The 16,341-nt window shown below is 30.0% G+C and overlaps 1 protein-coding gene and 1 long non-coding RNA gene across 4 annotated transcripts; one reads left to right on the top strand and one right to left on the bottom strand.

Annotated features, from left to right (window-relative positions):
• Positions 1-509: 509 nt before the first annotated feature.
• Positions 510-4,767, top strand: LOC107897792 (uncharacterized). 3 transcript variants are annotated; one of them, XR_005905066.1, is made up of 10 exons: positions 510-801; positions 984-1,087; positions 1,555-1,634; positions 1,709-1,768; positions 1,949-2,063; positions 2,148-2,225; positions 2,534-2,611; positions 2,731-2,882; positions 3,408-4,177; positions 4,436-4,767. It is a non-coding gene; the product is annotated as an uncharacterized lncRNA (long non-coding RNA). The 3 variants fall into 3 exon arrangements; XR_005905065.1 differs by lacking the exon at positions 2,731-2,882; XR_001684279.2 differs by lacking the exon at positions 2,731-2,882 and having other exon boundaries at positions 1,952-2,063.
• Positions 4,768-7,888: 3,121 nt separating this feature from the next.
• Positions 7,889-10,084, bottom strand: LOC107897781 (ribitol 2-dehydrogenase). The gene is made up of 5 exons (XM_016823356.2): positions 9,361-10,084; positions 9,016-9,275; positions 8,754-8,847; positions 8,539-8,650; positions 7,889-8,340 (listed from the first exon to the last, which is right to left on the bottom strand). The coding sequence occupies exons 1-5, from the start codon at positions 9,494-9,496 to the stop codon at positions 8,148-8,150; spliced, it is 795 nt and encodes a 264-aa protein (XP_016678845.1). The 5' UTR covers positions 9,497-10,084; the 3' UTR covers positions 7,889-8,147.
• Between the last annotated feature and the right edge of the window lie 6,257 nt (positions 10,085-16,341).

Raw genomic sequence — 16,341 nt, forward strand, 5'->3', positions numbered from 1 at the left:
AAACCGAAATTCATATATAATTCTGATATTTATCTTTATCAAAATTTAGGTGTATACATATAATTAAATATCATTTATATAAAATCTAAACAACTAATGCGGACCATACTTAAAAGAATAATGCTTGTATTGCTGTGTCATTTTGTATTTTTTTAATGCATCGATTCGATTTTATTTCTGTTAAAGTTTCTTTTTGTATTTTATATGTTAATTTAAAAATTATAAAAATCTTCAAAAAATTTAAAATCTAAAATTAAAAATTAAAAAATAAAAAAACTTAAAAATTTAATATTTAATATTTTAGTCCATATTTCAGTTAAAAAGTTCAATATTCAAAATTAAAAAAAAATCCAAAAAATGATAAACTCAACACAAAATTTTTGAAAGAAGAAAATAGAAAAAAAATATGTTAAAAATGAAAAAAATTTAAAATTAAGCAATAATGGCGTTTTTGGGCAAAACGCCACAAAAAAATTGAGCTTGGCGTTTTTAATGGAAACACCGTGAAAGAGGAAATTAAAATCCCTAATTTTTGGTTACCCACTCTTTACTCCCTCTTCTTCCCTCTTCTTCTCATCTCCGTCGCGCGCCCTAAATCCCCCAAATAAAAGTTTATACTTATTTCCTTTTCCCTTTTACTCTCAAAAGTTTTAGAATGCCAGATAACATGGTAGGTAATAAACCAGAGAGATGAGATGGGCATTAAAGGATGGTTTTGGCAAAAAATTGGAAAATTTTCATGGAAAACTCGCTTTCATAATACGTTGTTCGGATTTGGATTTGGGCAAATGTTGAATATGGGTAAGTATATATTTAATTTGTTACTAAGTTGTTCTTTATATTTGAAGAGTCCTTAAAGACTCATATTTTCATACTCATATTTGGTTATTCGTCCTCAAATATGATAGTTGGACGTGGGCAAGGGTATGCCAATATTGATTAAGTTAAGAATAAAATATGATGTTGTTTGTTCCTTGGGACAGGGATCTAGAAAAGATTGGTGTTGGAAGAGGATGGGTTCGTGGTGGTGTCAGCCGCAGATTTGGTCGAGGACGTGGACATGAACATGAACGAGATGGACCAATTGGTAAGAAATTATCTGCAGAAGATCTTGATACTGATTTGGACAGATACCATTTAGAAGCTACAAGAATTAAATGATGATATTTTGCTTGTTCCATTACTATTAGTTTTTGAGGGGAAAAAAATGGAAGAGGTTATTTCATTTGTTTGATTACTCTAGTTTCTTGTGGGGAAAGAAGAAGAGGTATATGGTTGGAAAATGGTCACTGACATTAAGAAGGTTGAAAGTGCAGATTCTCTCAAGTTTATAGGCACTTGAATTGGTTGGGAATTTGTAGATGAGATCTATTTGACTACTTTCTAGATTGCCTTTTGAAGTTTTCATCTAATATTTGACTCTCAAGATTCTCTTGGATGATAGACAGATTCATGTAATACTTTTTCTTTGAAATAGTATTGTTCATGGTCATTGAACTTTGTTGTTACTACATGGCCTGCACTATTTATTTCTGATGCTGTAACTCGTTTCAGTGGTTTTCAAGTTGTCAAAGAGAAAAACTGATGATAATCTGCAGATGCTTCATATAATTCTCTTTGGAAAGAAAGTAAAGGTGATTAAGGGTTATATTGTCTTGTTGTTCCATAATGTGTTTTTTATGTACTTACTGTATTTTTTCATTTACAGCCTCACAATTTGAAGAGAAACATTGGTTAATTTTCAGGCTATGTTTGGGTTGAGAATGAGGTATTTTCTTTGATCTTCTAGAAGTTCCCCTCCTTTTCCCCTGTTGTCTACCTGCATGGTTCTCTTGTTGCATTTCCATGAAGTAGGCTTTATTGAAGATACATTGCCCATGCTTTATTGTGTATAAGCTGTTTTTCATCAAGTGGAAATTTCTTAATGACCATTGTATTATCTTTTCAGCAGGAAAAACAAAAAGAGAGAGTAAGAGAAAAAAATTGACAAATGTGTTAAAGAAAAATTGATTGATTTATGTGATTTGCTGAATATTCCATTTATGAGGACCAATATAAGAAAGGTACATAAGAAATGTATAAAATGTACCATTTTTATGCAATAATATTTCTTGCTTCTTTGGGTATAAGTCATTTCTATTTTGAAGGAGGAAGTCACTGCCAAATTATTGGAATTGGAATCCCTTCATGCTACTACAGACGTTCTTCTTGCTGACAAGGAACAGGTGCAAATGATATTTGTATTGTTAATATAGATAGTACCTCATTGTTATTTTTCGGTCCAGTCATGTGGAAATTTTTTAATGTTATTTGTTATTTGGTGTGGTTTTTCTCATTTTGTATTGGTCTTTCTATAGTCCTTTTTAGTTGGCTTAGAAATATATTTGGTTTGATTACAGATTTAAGTGATATTACCAATGAATATTTCTGGATTCAGAATAAATTATGTTTCACTTGCCTAGTAATGAATTATCAATGAATATTCGTGGCAGACATTGAGTATGCAATTAATTATATTATTACTTTAATGCAGGCTGCAGAACAAGATTATGAGAAGGAAATACTTAACAAAAGGATTGCTAAATTATCTGGTGGTGTGGCAGTGATACAGGTAACCACTAGTTAGTTGAAGGGACATTTTATGTAGTTTGTCCATATGGAATTTGTTTTAAGAAATTTTATATTATTTCTATCCAAATTTTGATCTGATGTTCTTTTGAAAATTTAAAGGTTGGAGCTCAAACTGATTTTATGATACTGCATGTTGAATTTTATGATTTTTGGGACATGAAAGATGCGGTTCGACTTTGAAAAAAAATTAATGAGTAAAAGCCGGATTAAATCTCATGATTTTACCTTGTTTATGCCGTTTAAACAGCCTGGTAAGAACAAGTTTTCCAGCATTTATACAAGAGTCTAGTATGTCTCATGTTGTTCAAATTCGAATGGATTGAATAGAGTTTGTTTTGATTAATGGCTGCATTATACTGTCTGATTCTTGGACAGATTAAATGTGTTTTGGCATGGATAATTTCTAGGTCTAATGAGGTCCAAATGTAGATATAATGAGTGTGAAATCAACTATTTAAATTTAGTGATGTGCCATGTTAAAGATTGTAAATTTTAGACAAAATTATAGTAACGTTAGCATGTTGAAGCCACAAATTATCCGATTTATGCTGATTGAAATAGTTTGTGTATGGGTAGTTATTTATGCATACAAACTTTATTTCAAGACATATAATTAAAGCAAATACATATAATTATATACATAATCAAATTTTAAAATATTTCTTTTAACTTATTGTAAATATTTTTAAGGAAAACAATGTTCTAATATAATCTGCTAGTTTTAGTGTAAAGCAATTTGAATTTAATTTCTTTCATTTCATTTTTATGTGGTGTAGGGGGTATGTTGGAATTCACAGTTCGGGATTCAGAGACTTTCTGCTGAAACTGGAGCTGCTTCAATCTATTGTGGATTCTAGTTTTGAACATCCTTCCGAAGGCAAAGTTTTAAACTCATGTCTGATTTTAACATTCGTGTATTCCATGAATTACGTCATTTTGTTTTTCTTGCTTTTAGTGACTTATAATGGTGGGCAGTATATAAGTTTGGTGCTTTATTCTTTTGATTTACTGTTTTGGATGAAGCATTTGTTGTTTCAGGATATGCTTTGTAGTAATCTTTGAAATACTTTGCCTTGAAATTATATTTTCTCAACTTAATTTATCTAGGCATGAAAGTCTTCAAAATTATCATAGCTTTTCTTTTCTATTTATTCAAACTGTTCATTTAAACTCTTTTATTATATAATAGTAGTAAATAAAATAAAATTTAAAGAGCAGAAAGTAGTATTTGAGTTAATGAATCCTAAAAATCGAAATAATGGACTGAATATAGAAATTAGATTATCATTTTATTAAATATTTATACTATATAACGTTAAACAACAGTAGTGCAGCATGTTTCTGTTCTACTTGTTGCAAATTAATACTATTGTTCCTTGTTAAATAACAGAAGCATTCTATTGTATTGTGAAACCTCTAGTTTTTCTTGATATGAGTTAACTATGGAATATTATTTTCTTTTTCTCATATATATATGTATTTGGTGAGGCATTTATTGCAGACAATTGAGATTCTTTTCAGCAAAAGGATATTCTTAGATATGAAGGTTAGTTATCTTATTCCTTCTTGCTCTTGAGCCTGTGCAGTTATGCTATTCGATTTTTTTTTTGTTCTACCCGATTATTAGCAACAATGTTTTATTTCTCTTTTGTCGAAACAAATTCTAATTCTTGCTTTATGGTAGCATTATTAAAAATTTATCTTTCCATATCATAATTCAAAGAGATCAGATAATGTCCTTTGACATATGTGGCTTTGAGGGTCGTATAAGTGATTTACTTACTGGCCTGACTTTGGCTTACAGGTGCATAATTTGGCTTTTTGTTCCGATGTTTTGGATTCTCTGGCGGTTGAATTGAAAGCATCAAAGGACTTCTTTAAGTTATATGTAGGCATTGCAATACTTTGGCTTCATCTAAGCTTGAACCAGCCCTCTGTTATATATTGTTTTTTCTTCTTTTCTAATCTTTTTTCTTTGATTAATGAGAGGTGATGATGATTTGGCATTCTTTTCTCACTAGGATGAATTTTGTTTTAGAAATAGTAATACTTTGTGAGTGTCTATGTTTTTTTTTATGTATTAAATTACATATTGAATCAATGTTTATGTATTAAATTTAAATTCATTAATTTTTATATTTAGTTTTAAAGTTAAAATTTTAATAGAAAATTTAATTTAATTAATATTTTTTATTTATCCTTAAAGTATATAGTTTAAAGTTCAAATTTCAAAAATTAAACATAATATAATATTTATCATAAAAATAAATATTATTTAATTAAAATAATAATTTTAAATGTTCTTTAGCGGCATTTTTTGAGAAAAGCGCAGCTAAAGGTTTATATTATAGTGGCGTTTGTGGCAAAAGCGCCGCTAAAGGTCATGTTCTTTAACGGCGTTGGTCAGAAAAGCGCCGCGCCACTTAAGGCCATGTTCTTTAGCAGCGTTTGTGAGAAAAGCGCCGCTAAAGGCCATGTTCTTTAGCGGCGTTTTTGGGGAAAGCACCGCTAAAGGCCATGTTCTTTAATGGTGTTTTTGAGAAAAGCGCCGTTAAAGGTCATGTTCTATAACGGCGTTTTTTTCATAAACACCACAAAATGTTAGCGGCGCTAAAAACCTGTGTTGCTGTAGTTAACGTAATATTACATTTGTTATTATTTTATTATGTATCATTATTATTTTTTATTATTTCATTACCCTCTTTATATACTATTAAAAATTAGATTATTTATCTTCTTTACTTATACATATATTATTATTATTATTATTATTATTATTATTATTATTATTATTATTATCATCTACTGTTCCTTGCTTTCTAAATATTTCAAATTGATTTTCTCTTTTATTATGCATTATATATATTTTACTTGCTTTTATTACTGCCATTATTTGTTTACATATTTTGTTACAAATTATATCCTCAATTTTATTTTACTTTAAATTTATTCTTTATTTTCGATATTTTACAAGTTATTTCTCCCTTGTGTCGATTTGTATAGTTGTTTCTATGTCTCCATATTATTTGAGTAGCATCATTCTTTTTTTGTGTGCATGGCTGCTATCATCATTGTCGTTATCTATTTTATTTATCTCTTGATGGCTCTTGTTAATGTTAAAGTAGTGTACATTATGTGATTCTTATACGTTGTTTTTGTCAATGTATTCATTATTGCCTTTTGCTAATACTACATTTCATTTGTGTGTTATTTTAAATATTATACATTTTTACCCAAACTCGTCAAATTAAGATTTTAACAATAAGCAATATTTCGTATTTCGGGAATTTGAGAAATTGTACTCTAACTTATGAGGTTACGATTTTTTGTTAAGCCTAAAAAAGCTAAATATCCTTTCAAATCAAAATACATGACTTTTAAATAAAAAAGGAGAGCAATATTCCACGTTTAGAAATTCGAGAGTTTGTGCCTTAACGTACTGGGTTTTGAGTTTCCTCGTTTGACCCAAATGACTGAATATCCTTTTAAAATTAAAATACATGAGTTTTGAAAATCAAAAGGCAAGCTTATTCTTGAGGGTTTAAAATGTCATGTCCTAACTTACTGGATATGACATTTTATTACTTCAGGACAAGAAGGTATTTAGTATCTGCTTCGATTTATCCGAACATTTTTTTGTAAAATTAACACTAAATAAAAAGAGGGATCATATTTTAAATTCTTTACGAGTTTTTAACTTTCAGCATTAAGACATTAATTAATCAATTAGGTACCAATTTTGGGCGCTACGAGGGTGCTAACCCTTCCTCGTACGTAGCTGACTCCAGAACTTGTTTTCTTGAGTTTCGTAGACCTAAATCAATGTTTTAATAAATCAAAATATTTTGTTAAAACGATCAATCATGAGGTGACCCGATCCCACCTTATAAAAGGGTTGGTAGCGACTCTCGTTTCCATTTTCAAAATAAAATGTCGATCGTTTTTTTAACAAAAGAAAAATGGTTTCGACAATGTGCTTAAGAGGATATTTGTTGTTAAAAAAAATTTTCTCATATTAACACCACCACCTTAGTATAGTCTAAAAAAATGTTAGGTCGTATTAGCATATTGGATATTTCATAAATTCAGTCATAGATTGAATTAAGATGCTCTATACTTTGAAAAATACATGGAAAAATTAGATGAGGATACAAATTCAAATGTTGAAAAAATTGGTCAAAGACCAACATATGAGGAGAAGGGATATATGCTAAATGTTGTAAAGGGAATAGCTCAACAAATATGAAATGCTAAAAGAATTAGATGAAATTACATATCATGTTTATTTTTCTTATTATTTTTATTAGTAATCATATGGTTGATTACTTTCTTGGATTAACATCACATACGATGATTTGATTTCAATTTTTGTCACTTATTTAAAAAATTTTCTAGAGTATTATTGATAAAATTTTATAATTAATATTAAAATAAATAAATTATATAATCTTGTACTACCATATAATTCTTTGTAATTATTACCTTAATAATTACACTTTCACACAATTATTTTGTGATGTCCAAATGCCTTCTAATAATTGTTATAGATTAATTTTATTTAATAATAATATTTATTAATAGACAAGAATAAAATTGTTTTTATTAAATTTAATAAATTCACGATTTTAAAATATATTAAATAGAAAATCGAACGTGTGTTGACTTCTCTAAAATAGATTCCATTAGAGTTTCTTTTTAACATTTGGACATTTACTTTTTCACATTTTTATGATGACTTGGGTAAAAGTTTGAGATTCAAAGCTGAAAAAAGGTTTTTTTATTATTATTATTATTATAAAAAAAATTAAAGGGTGTGTGTCCTAAATTAGAACACGAAGTCGTAATTTTATCCATGCAACTCTCCTATCAAACTCTGGTACGTGGAGGGACCGGTCTTCCACTTAATTAATACTATTACCCTAAAGCCGACAAAGAATTTCCAAGGGTTTCGTAATAAAAATTGCTTACGTCTAAAAGTAGAAATCTTGGGTTCCTATTCTCAGACTTGAAATCTTTCTTTTTATTTGTTTGTTTGTATATGTAATTAGTTATTATAGTTTACAAAGTTTGGGATGCCGTATTTGACCTTTTCACTTCTAATAATTAATTGATGGATTTTGTTGATGGAGTTTGAGAAAACAAATTTACTTTAACTATTCTAGAATAATTAACTTAAAATGAAATTCTGGCATTGTCCCTCAAGCATTTTTCTTTAAGAAGTAACAGTAAAGCGCTGATATTAATTTAGAGGATGAAATTGTAAACATATTTATATTTATACATAATCAAAACAAAAGGAGGAGAAGAAGATGAAAGAACCCTAGAGTGAATTTACATAGCAAATCTTAATGAGACTTGAAAACCCAACAAACATCTGTTAAGCAAATATAAAGTGTAGAAAGGGAAAGTATAGAATGATATGATAAGGGCAGTAGAGACTTGAAAATGATTTAAAGGCAAAGGGAGCAAGTTGAGCAAATGGTGAAAGAACGAAAGAGAGAGGGGATATTGAATGGCTAATAGAATGTGGTGATGGAGGGACGGAGATCAATCTCCTGGGTCCAAGCGGTCCGGTCTTGAACGTGCAAGTGCCAGTAGGTTTGAGCCAAGGCGTCTGGGTCCATCATCATCCCCGCCCCGACCTCCCCTCCTACTCTGCCGCTTTGCTGTTGTTCCCCAACCAACCCTCTCTGCGATGCTGCTGCCCCCCTGCATTTTTCCATCGTTATATACTTTTTGTTGTTCATTCCACTACATACACTATTTCATTTTTATATTTAATTATATACGAGTATATGACAACTTGATTGCAGTGCTTTTACTGTAATTGGAGCTTTCTTCTGGTCCATGAAAATGGGATACGATTCATTGGATCAAGATTCTTTTGTTTTTGTTAATTTCTTTTACCTGGGTGAACCAATGACTCCGTCAATGATAACATGGGCAACATGAACACCGAGAGGCTGGAATTCTCTTGCCAGGCATTGGGATAATGCTCTCAGGGCAAACTTTCCACAGCCTGTTTCATTTAAAACCAAAGTATACTGCTAAATTATTCTCATTTGTAATTTTAAACTTGGGGTTGGTATATAAGCTTCAATGGGTGAAACTTGAAAATTTACATAGTTCAGAGAAACCAGCAATGCCATTGAGTGAAGCTGAGCAGCCAGTGAAGAGAATGGTTCCTTTTCCTCTTTCCACCATCCCGGGGAGTACCTTTTATTCATTCATTAGCATATTACAACAAAAAGTGTAAATTCCTCCAAAAAAAGGGGAAAAAAAAAGGTAATTGAAGAAAACCAGTGAAACAAAGCTAGTTACAAAAATGGTTGGGATATTTTCCATTTAGAGGAGGACTGGGTGGGGGAAGTCAGAAGAGGGTACCTTTTGAACGCAAAGGAAAGCACCAATGGAGGACACAGCGAGAGATTTCTCAAAGGAATCGATTTTAATGTCAGTAAAGTTTGTGGGGTGCCATGAAACTGATTGGTATGCATTATATACCAGAACCTCAACAAATCCTAGTGAGAGAACCCCTTCAAATGCTTCCCTAACGCTTCTAGAATCCGAGCAGTCTATTCTGATTGCAAACACTTGCGCTTTCTCTTCCCTCGCTATCTCATCTGCAAATCTTGACAATCTCCCTGTAAACCATATAAGAAAAACGTGATAATGAATAAAAGGGTAAAACAAAAAGACCTTTTGAGGGAAAAAAAAAACAGGAAGTACCCAAGTCCCTGGCCAGGATGGCAACGGTGTATCCTTCATGAGCAAACTTGCGGGCAATGGATCGCCCAAGCTTCGGTCCGACGCCTACAATGGCGGCGATGCCTTTGGCAGAGGTAGAGCTTACCATGCTACGCATCTTATGGGGACCAAAGAAGCCAAAAGAAGACAGATAAGCAGTAGAATGTAGAGAGGTTAGTTGAAAGCAAAATGGAATAGCAGCAAATGGGAGTGTGGTATAGAAGCCGCTGCTCCTTTCAGCTGTCTAAAATCATTTGCGTCCTTAGTAAGTGAGAGGCACTTTGCCTTAAAACTTCTGTCACATGAGGCTTGCCTCCCATTAATATAGCCCCACTATCATTAATTTCTTCTCTCACTCAATCATCATATATTGAAATTGATGAATCTCTGCATGAATTCTAGTGGGTTAAATCCAGAATCATGATGACTATGTCTGAAAAACTTTGCTTGGTTGGTAACATGTCATTTTCCAAGCTTTTCAAGGAAGTAGCCCTTGTTATATTAACATCAATGCTCATTGGTCCATATGTCTAAGGAGTGTAGGGGTTAGCCAGTTAAAGCCCTTTACCTGATAGTAAACAGGGCGTGTAGGGGTAGCGAATGCCAGCTCCCATATCCACTGTGCTAATTTTTGGTCTTCCAAGCTCCAACAGGTTAATAGGAAGGCCAATCCCGTTTTGCAAAAGTAGTTTACTTGCGATTTCTAGTTCCTTTTTTGACATTTATTGAGTGGCTGATAAAAGCACGAAAATAATGAATGTGGTAATTATATATTTAAATGGTAACGGTAAGTAGGACCCGTTGTGCTTTTCTTGGTCCTGATACCATATCCATAAGATTTTTTATACTGCCTCTTGCAATTTGTTTGGGATCATGGGACCTATGGGGACATCACATGTGCACCATTCTCCTGATTTCTGGCCACTAAGTTCTTGCCATTCGTCTTTTGATGAAGGAATATAGCATCACTAAGTTTTGCTTTGCTTCATCTTTTCATCAGAATTTAGAATATTTCTTCACCCAAAAGAAAAAAAAAACCAGGAAAAAAATTGTGCTTGGACGGTCCTATTGGGCTTTCCCATGACTTTGGCACATGGAAAGTTCTACCCAAAATTTTGATTGAAGATTGAGTAAATTTATTCTAATAGATAAATTAATTAAATTTGAATTACTTATTAAATTATTTAATCAGTTTAATGCTCGTAACTCGAAAAAACAAGAAAATTCAACACCTAGTTGCTCTTTCTCTTACCAAGTGCAATAAGAGCAAGCATTGATTCTATTCTTATTCACATTAATTTATCTAATCGATTTAAAAAAAAAAAGTAAGTTCACACCAAGTTTTGAAAAGTCCAAAGATTTTGGACAATTTCTTTATTCTCTTCAAATTTTCGAATCATTCTTCAAGTTATGTTTCTCAGAATTTCGTTTTGGGTTTAAAGAAAAAATTAAAATCTATGCAATTTTCACAGTGGTGTGTGTGAATTCACCATTGTCACTTAGCTTTGAAAGTGTACCTTGGATACCACGTTAAAAACAAAAAGTTAAAAAAAAATTTAGTTGAAAGAAATTGCTTTTGAGTTAATGAAGGTTTCCAATCATGCAAGAGACCGGGGCATGATGATAAGACAAGTAGACAAGGCAAGTCAGATAACATGTTTAATCAATGTTTGAACAGGTTTTTTTTGGGTGAGATTTATTGAATTAAAAAAGCAGTTGAAAAAAGAAAACCTGATAAACGAGGCTGAATGTCTCGAAGGTGTACTTTGGTTTTCCACCGTATGCCTTTACAGGTTCCCAAAAAGGCAAAGAGCCACTTGTGACTTGCCTTTCCCATGCATCTGTCTTAACTGCTAAATTAGGAAAACGATGATGAAGAGGAAGTAATTGTTGTCTTTCTGACAGCCTGTTAGCAGATGGCAAAGGTTCCTTTTTCTATGCTTTGCATTTAGGAATCTTAAGAGAGTAGCCTTGGGCATCCACTGTTTTTATAAACCCACTCTTTTATACTTGTTGATTGGTAATCTTTTAGTTGATAATTGAAATAATAAATGATTTATGAGGTTTTTGTTGCAGTAAATGTAGAGATTATTCTAGAATTATGGAATATTATGAAAGTCGTAAGTTTAATTGTTTTTATGGAAGATAAAAAGATTGAGTTGTTTAATATAGAGGTGTTTATCAGTTAGGTCGAGTTAAGTCTTGGAAAAGTTTCTACAAATCATCAATATTATATATAGTTGTTTAAGCTTAACCCAGATTGAAATTTGAGTTTCAAATTTTATCCAAACCTGCTAGTATTTGTAAATCATCAACCTAATCTCATTTAGATATGCTCATATTATTTTTTATATTTTTAAAAATATAATTATTTTATTTAATATTTATAATTATATATTTTTTACTATCCATTTATATATATCTTTTATTAAATTTCTAAACATAAACAATTTAATATATTTTTTAATATTTTCATTATAGTAGAGCATATATATTTTTTATATAAAAAATAATATATTATAAACTTAAAAATTGGTCAGACTAAGGTTTTGAATAATAGAACCCAAGTTCGGTCCATATTTTAAACGAGCTTATTTTTTGAACTTAACACTTATATCATAACTTTCCTTAATTTGAAGCGAATATTCGAGTTTAAGCAAATAGTCTAATCTTTAAACAAGTCTAATTTGAAGAGAGAATTATTGTAATTTAAAGGATGAACATTTAAACAAGTCTGTACAAACTTTGATAAGTTGATTAGTTAATAATGGAGTATTTTAAAAAGAAAGGATGGTGATCTTCCATGAAGATACACGGAGTATGTGAATATGGTTGAAGAGGAGTTTTCTTGTTTGGTGCGTTTGAAGATTAGTTACCTCTTCATTGCCTTTGAAAGGAAGCTTTACTCCGTGTAAGGGATTTTACATGTAACCATCAACGCTGTTATAATCAAAGAGATCCTAGATTGATTAAGGGTGAGTTTGGATGGACGATTAGATGTGGTACGGTGCGTTTAATTTATTTTTTGTCTCATGTTACAATTTTGTTATAATATTTAACTTCATTACCACCATTATTTTTACACTAACGGTAGGTAAATGTATTGCTTATCTAAACTTACCCTATATATATATAGATAGATAAATAGATAGATAGATAGATATATAGATATATAGATATATTAAAGATAGTGTACTAATTCATGTGAGCATGAGTAGATGTAAGTGTGATTATTGAATCGTGTAAGTAATCTCCGTGTGTCCTTGTGTTTCACGTTATACACATCTCTCTAATATGTTATTTATAGAGTTGCAACACCCCAAACCCACAATTTTTGTACTTATTTTGTTCCATTTTGAATTTTGGTGGTCAAATTTTTTAATTTTTAAAATTTATTTTGGGTAAAAATATGGAAAATATATTAAAAACTTTAAAAGGAAATAGTTTATATATATATATTTGGTAAAATATATTTAATTAAAAATATTTATATAAAAGTTTTAAAAATAGACCAAATAAAAGTCAACTACGATATTTAAATGGAGACAAAAAGAATCTTCTTTTTTATATGATAATTGTGTTTTGAATGTTATATTATTATGTAAATTTTAATAGTTAATACTTTATTTTATGTTGTAAATATATTAAATGGATGTCTATAATTCATTTAAACATTTATTAAAGTAATGAAATAAATTTTGGTTTTTTCATTTATAACCATGAGATGATTAAATGGAGTAATTAAGAAAATTTAATTCATATTTATTGATTGAATGTAATACATTTATTAATTAAATGTAAAGAAGCTTATGAATAGACCCTTGTAAGTGAAAATTAAATAATTAAAATTCTCCGGTATTTTTCATCCACCTTTTACTTATTATTATTGTTTTATTAATTTTTCTATAACACTTTATCATCACGAGCTTCTACAAGTTAATAGTGAAGTTCACGTAATTTCAACTTTATATAATTTGCCTATATAACTCCCGTTAAACTATATACGATATACATAATTTCATCATTCTTTTATTTTATTTTCTAGATGAAATATTTGTTTTGGGTAACATTTACACATTTATTTTACAACTCAAATGTTATAATGATAATTATATATACATTTTTTTACTAAAAGAAATTTCAAGTAAGGCAATTTGTTTTAAGTTATTATTATGAGTATTCTTCGCTATGCCAATATTTGACATACATATTATTATTTCACAAATTTGGTATGTATAATTGGATTATTTTACGTTTGAGAATGCTTATTATTTTATTAATTTTTTTTTATTTTGATTCAAGTGATTATAATGTCAAATCTTGCTAAACTTAAATTTGTGACTTTAGACATCTCATGCAAGAATTATTTGTTATGAGTGTTAGATTCTGAAATTCACTTAGATGCTAAAGGTCTAGGAAATACCAAAAATAATGATTTTCATCCACCATCATCTACATGAAGGATTAAAAGTGGAATACCTCACTGTGAAAGACTCTCTTGTGTTTTGGAATAATTTGAAAGAACGATTTGACCATTAGAAAACTGTTATACTCCCTAAAGCTCATTATGATTGGATGCATTTATGGTTGCAAGATTTTAAAACTGTAAGCAAATACAATTCGGAACTTTTCAAAATTAGTTCTTAATTAAAATTATGTGGAAAAAACATAACTGATGAGGACTGGTTAGAGAAAATATTTTCAACTTTCATGCTACTAATATACTCATGCAGTAGCAATACTGTGAAAAAGGTTTTAAAATGTATTCTAAATTGATTTCATGTCTTTTGGTGGCTAAACAAAATAATGAGCTGTTAATGAAAAATCATGAAATTCGTCCAATTGGTTCTGCACCATTTCTTGAAGTGAATGTAGTAGTACACAATAATTATGAAAATGAAAAATATAGAGGTTGCAGTCACGATCGTGGTCGTGGACGTAGTGAGGGACGTGGTCGAGGACGTACTAGTAATCGTTATCATGGTGGTCATATTAGTGGTACTTATAACCACTAGAAAAAGAATAACAATGAAGGATAAGAAAGAGGTGGTCAAAATAATCCTTTAAAGATTGTTGAGAATTTATGCTACCGATGTGATATGAAGGGGTATTGGTCACGTACTTGCTGTACATTTGAGCATTTAGTGAAACTTTATCAAGCATCCATTAAAAAGAAGAGAAAGAATATGGAGATAAATTTTATATCTCAAAATGATGAAATGGAGGCAAAAAATGAAAATATTCACTATGATACTAAAACTGACCATGGCTATCACGGTGATAAATTTCATGACCTTAATAATATAACTGACCTAGATGTGGCAGATTTTTTTTTTTAGAATCATTAGAAAAGTTGATGCTATTTTGACATTTTTATGTTGTTTTCATTATGCTTTATTTTCTTGCATAAAGAATAATTTATATATTTAATAAATATTTGCAATTCTTCTCATATTATATTTTGTTTATTTTTATGAAGAATATGAATATTCAACAAAATTTCGTTAGACCAAAAATCAATGGAGACATGTGTCTTGCAGATAGTGCTACAACAAATATAATACTCAAAGATAAGAAATATTTTTCTTATTTGATAATAAGTGATGCCCATGTTAATACAATATCTGGTAGTTCAAAACTTATTGAAGGCTCCGGAAGAGCTATTATATTATTACCTAAAGGTCCAAAAATTTTCATTGATAATGCTTTACATTCCACTAAGTCTCAAAGAAATTTATTGAGTTTTAAAGATATTCGTCTTAATGGATATCATATTGAGACTATGAATGAGAAAAATATTGAATATCTATTGTCGAAACCATTTTTAGAGTTAGAAAAAATGGGGATCAACTTTTAAACAACATGTGGAGTTGCCACCAATCTCTCGGTTTAGGTGTGATTAGGCCACCTATTAAAGACAATTTGGTTCACGTAAAATCAAAAACAAATGGGTTCGGGAGTCGATTACGCATGAGGAAGGGTGAACACCCTCATTACGCTCAAAAATTGGTACCAAATTGATTCGATGCTATCCTTACATCAGTGATTTTTAAAAAAAAATTTCAAAGCATGATTCTTTAAAATGTGTGAATAGCTCAAGTTAACTGTCAAAATTCTCTCGTTTCAAAGATATGCAGCATCATACCCAGCACGATTGGATACAATCCAATTTATACCTTCAAAAATACGATTGACTTTTGACTTTCAGAAACTTGTACACTAAATTTATAAAAGGATATTCAAATATTTGGTTCACCGAGAAGAATCATACCCAGCACGGTAGGGCACGATTTCTTGAATTCCCAAATATTGGATATTACCGTATTTCGGAATTTTTGAATAATAAGGAAAAATTGGAAATTAGCTCAAAACACATTTACTTGTTTTAAAATAGATGGAATACTTAATGCATTGTAACAAAACATTTGTATAGAAAAGGATTAATGAACATGAAATAATATGCACACATATAGTACAATAAACCACAATTAATAAATACAACAATCACGTACAATTATTCTAAGTAAAATGTAGCCAAATCCTTAATCATGAATAGAGAACAATTAATATAATGAATAAAACAATGACTAAATGATATACATCAACAATAAATATGGCTCAATATAAAACAATCCCCAAAACATGTACAAAATAAGATGGAAATTAGAAGTCAATATGGTATAAGACAATTTCAAAATAGTAATAAATTAGTGAATGCATAATATATAATAGATGAGTTGATGAGTTGATGAATTTGAAATAATTTGTATAAAAACTAAAGATATTTACAATCATTAAAATGAATATTGTAGAATGAAGGCATCTGAATTAAATGACATGAAAAAATGTAAAAAAAAAACATTTGTTTAAAATGACAATCTACACAATAAAGGAAATTTAAAAAATATATAAAATATGCATGGATAGTAAAAATGCATAATAAGATATAATCTTAGGAAATAA

This window comes from Gossypium hirsutum, chromosome A11, assembly GCF_007990345.1.
Source record: "Gossypium hirsutum isolate 1008001.06 chromosome A11, Gossypium_hirsutum_v2.1, whole genome shotgun sequence".
NCBI lineage: Eukaryota > Viridiplantae > Streptophyta > Magnoliopsida > Malvales > Malvaceae > Gossypium > Gossypium hirsutum.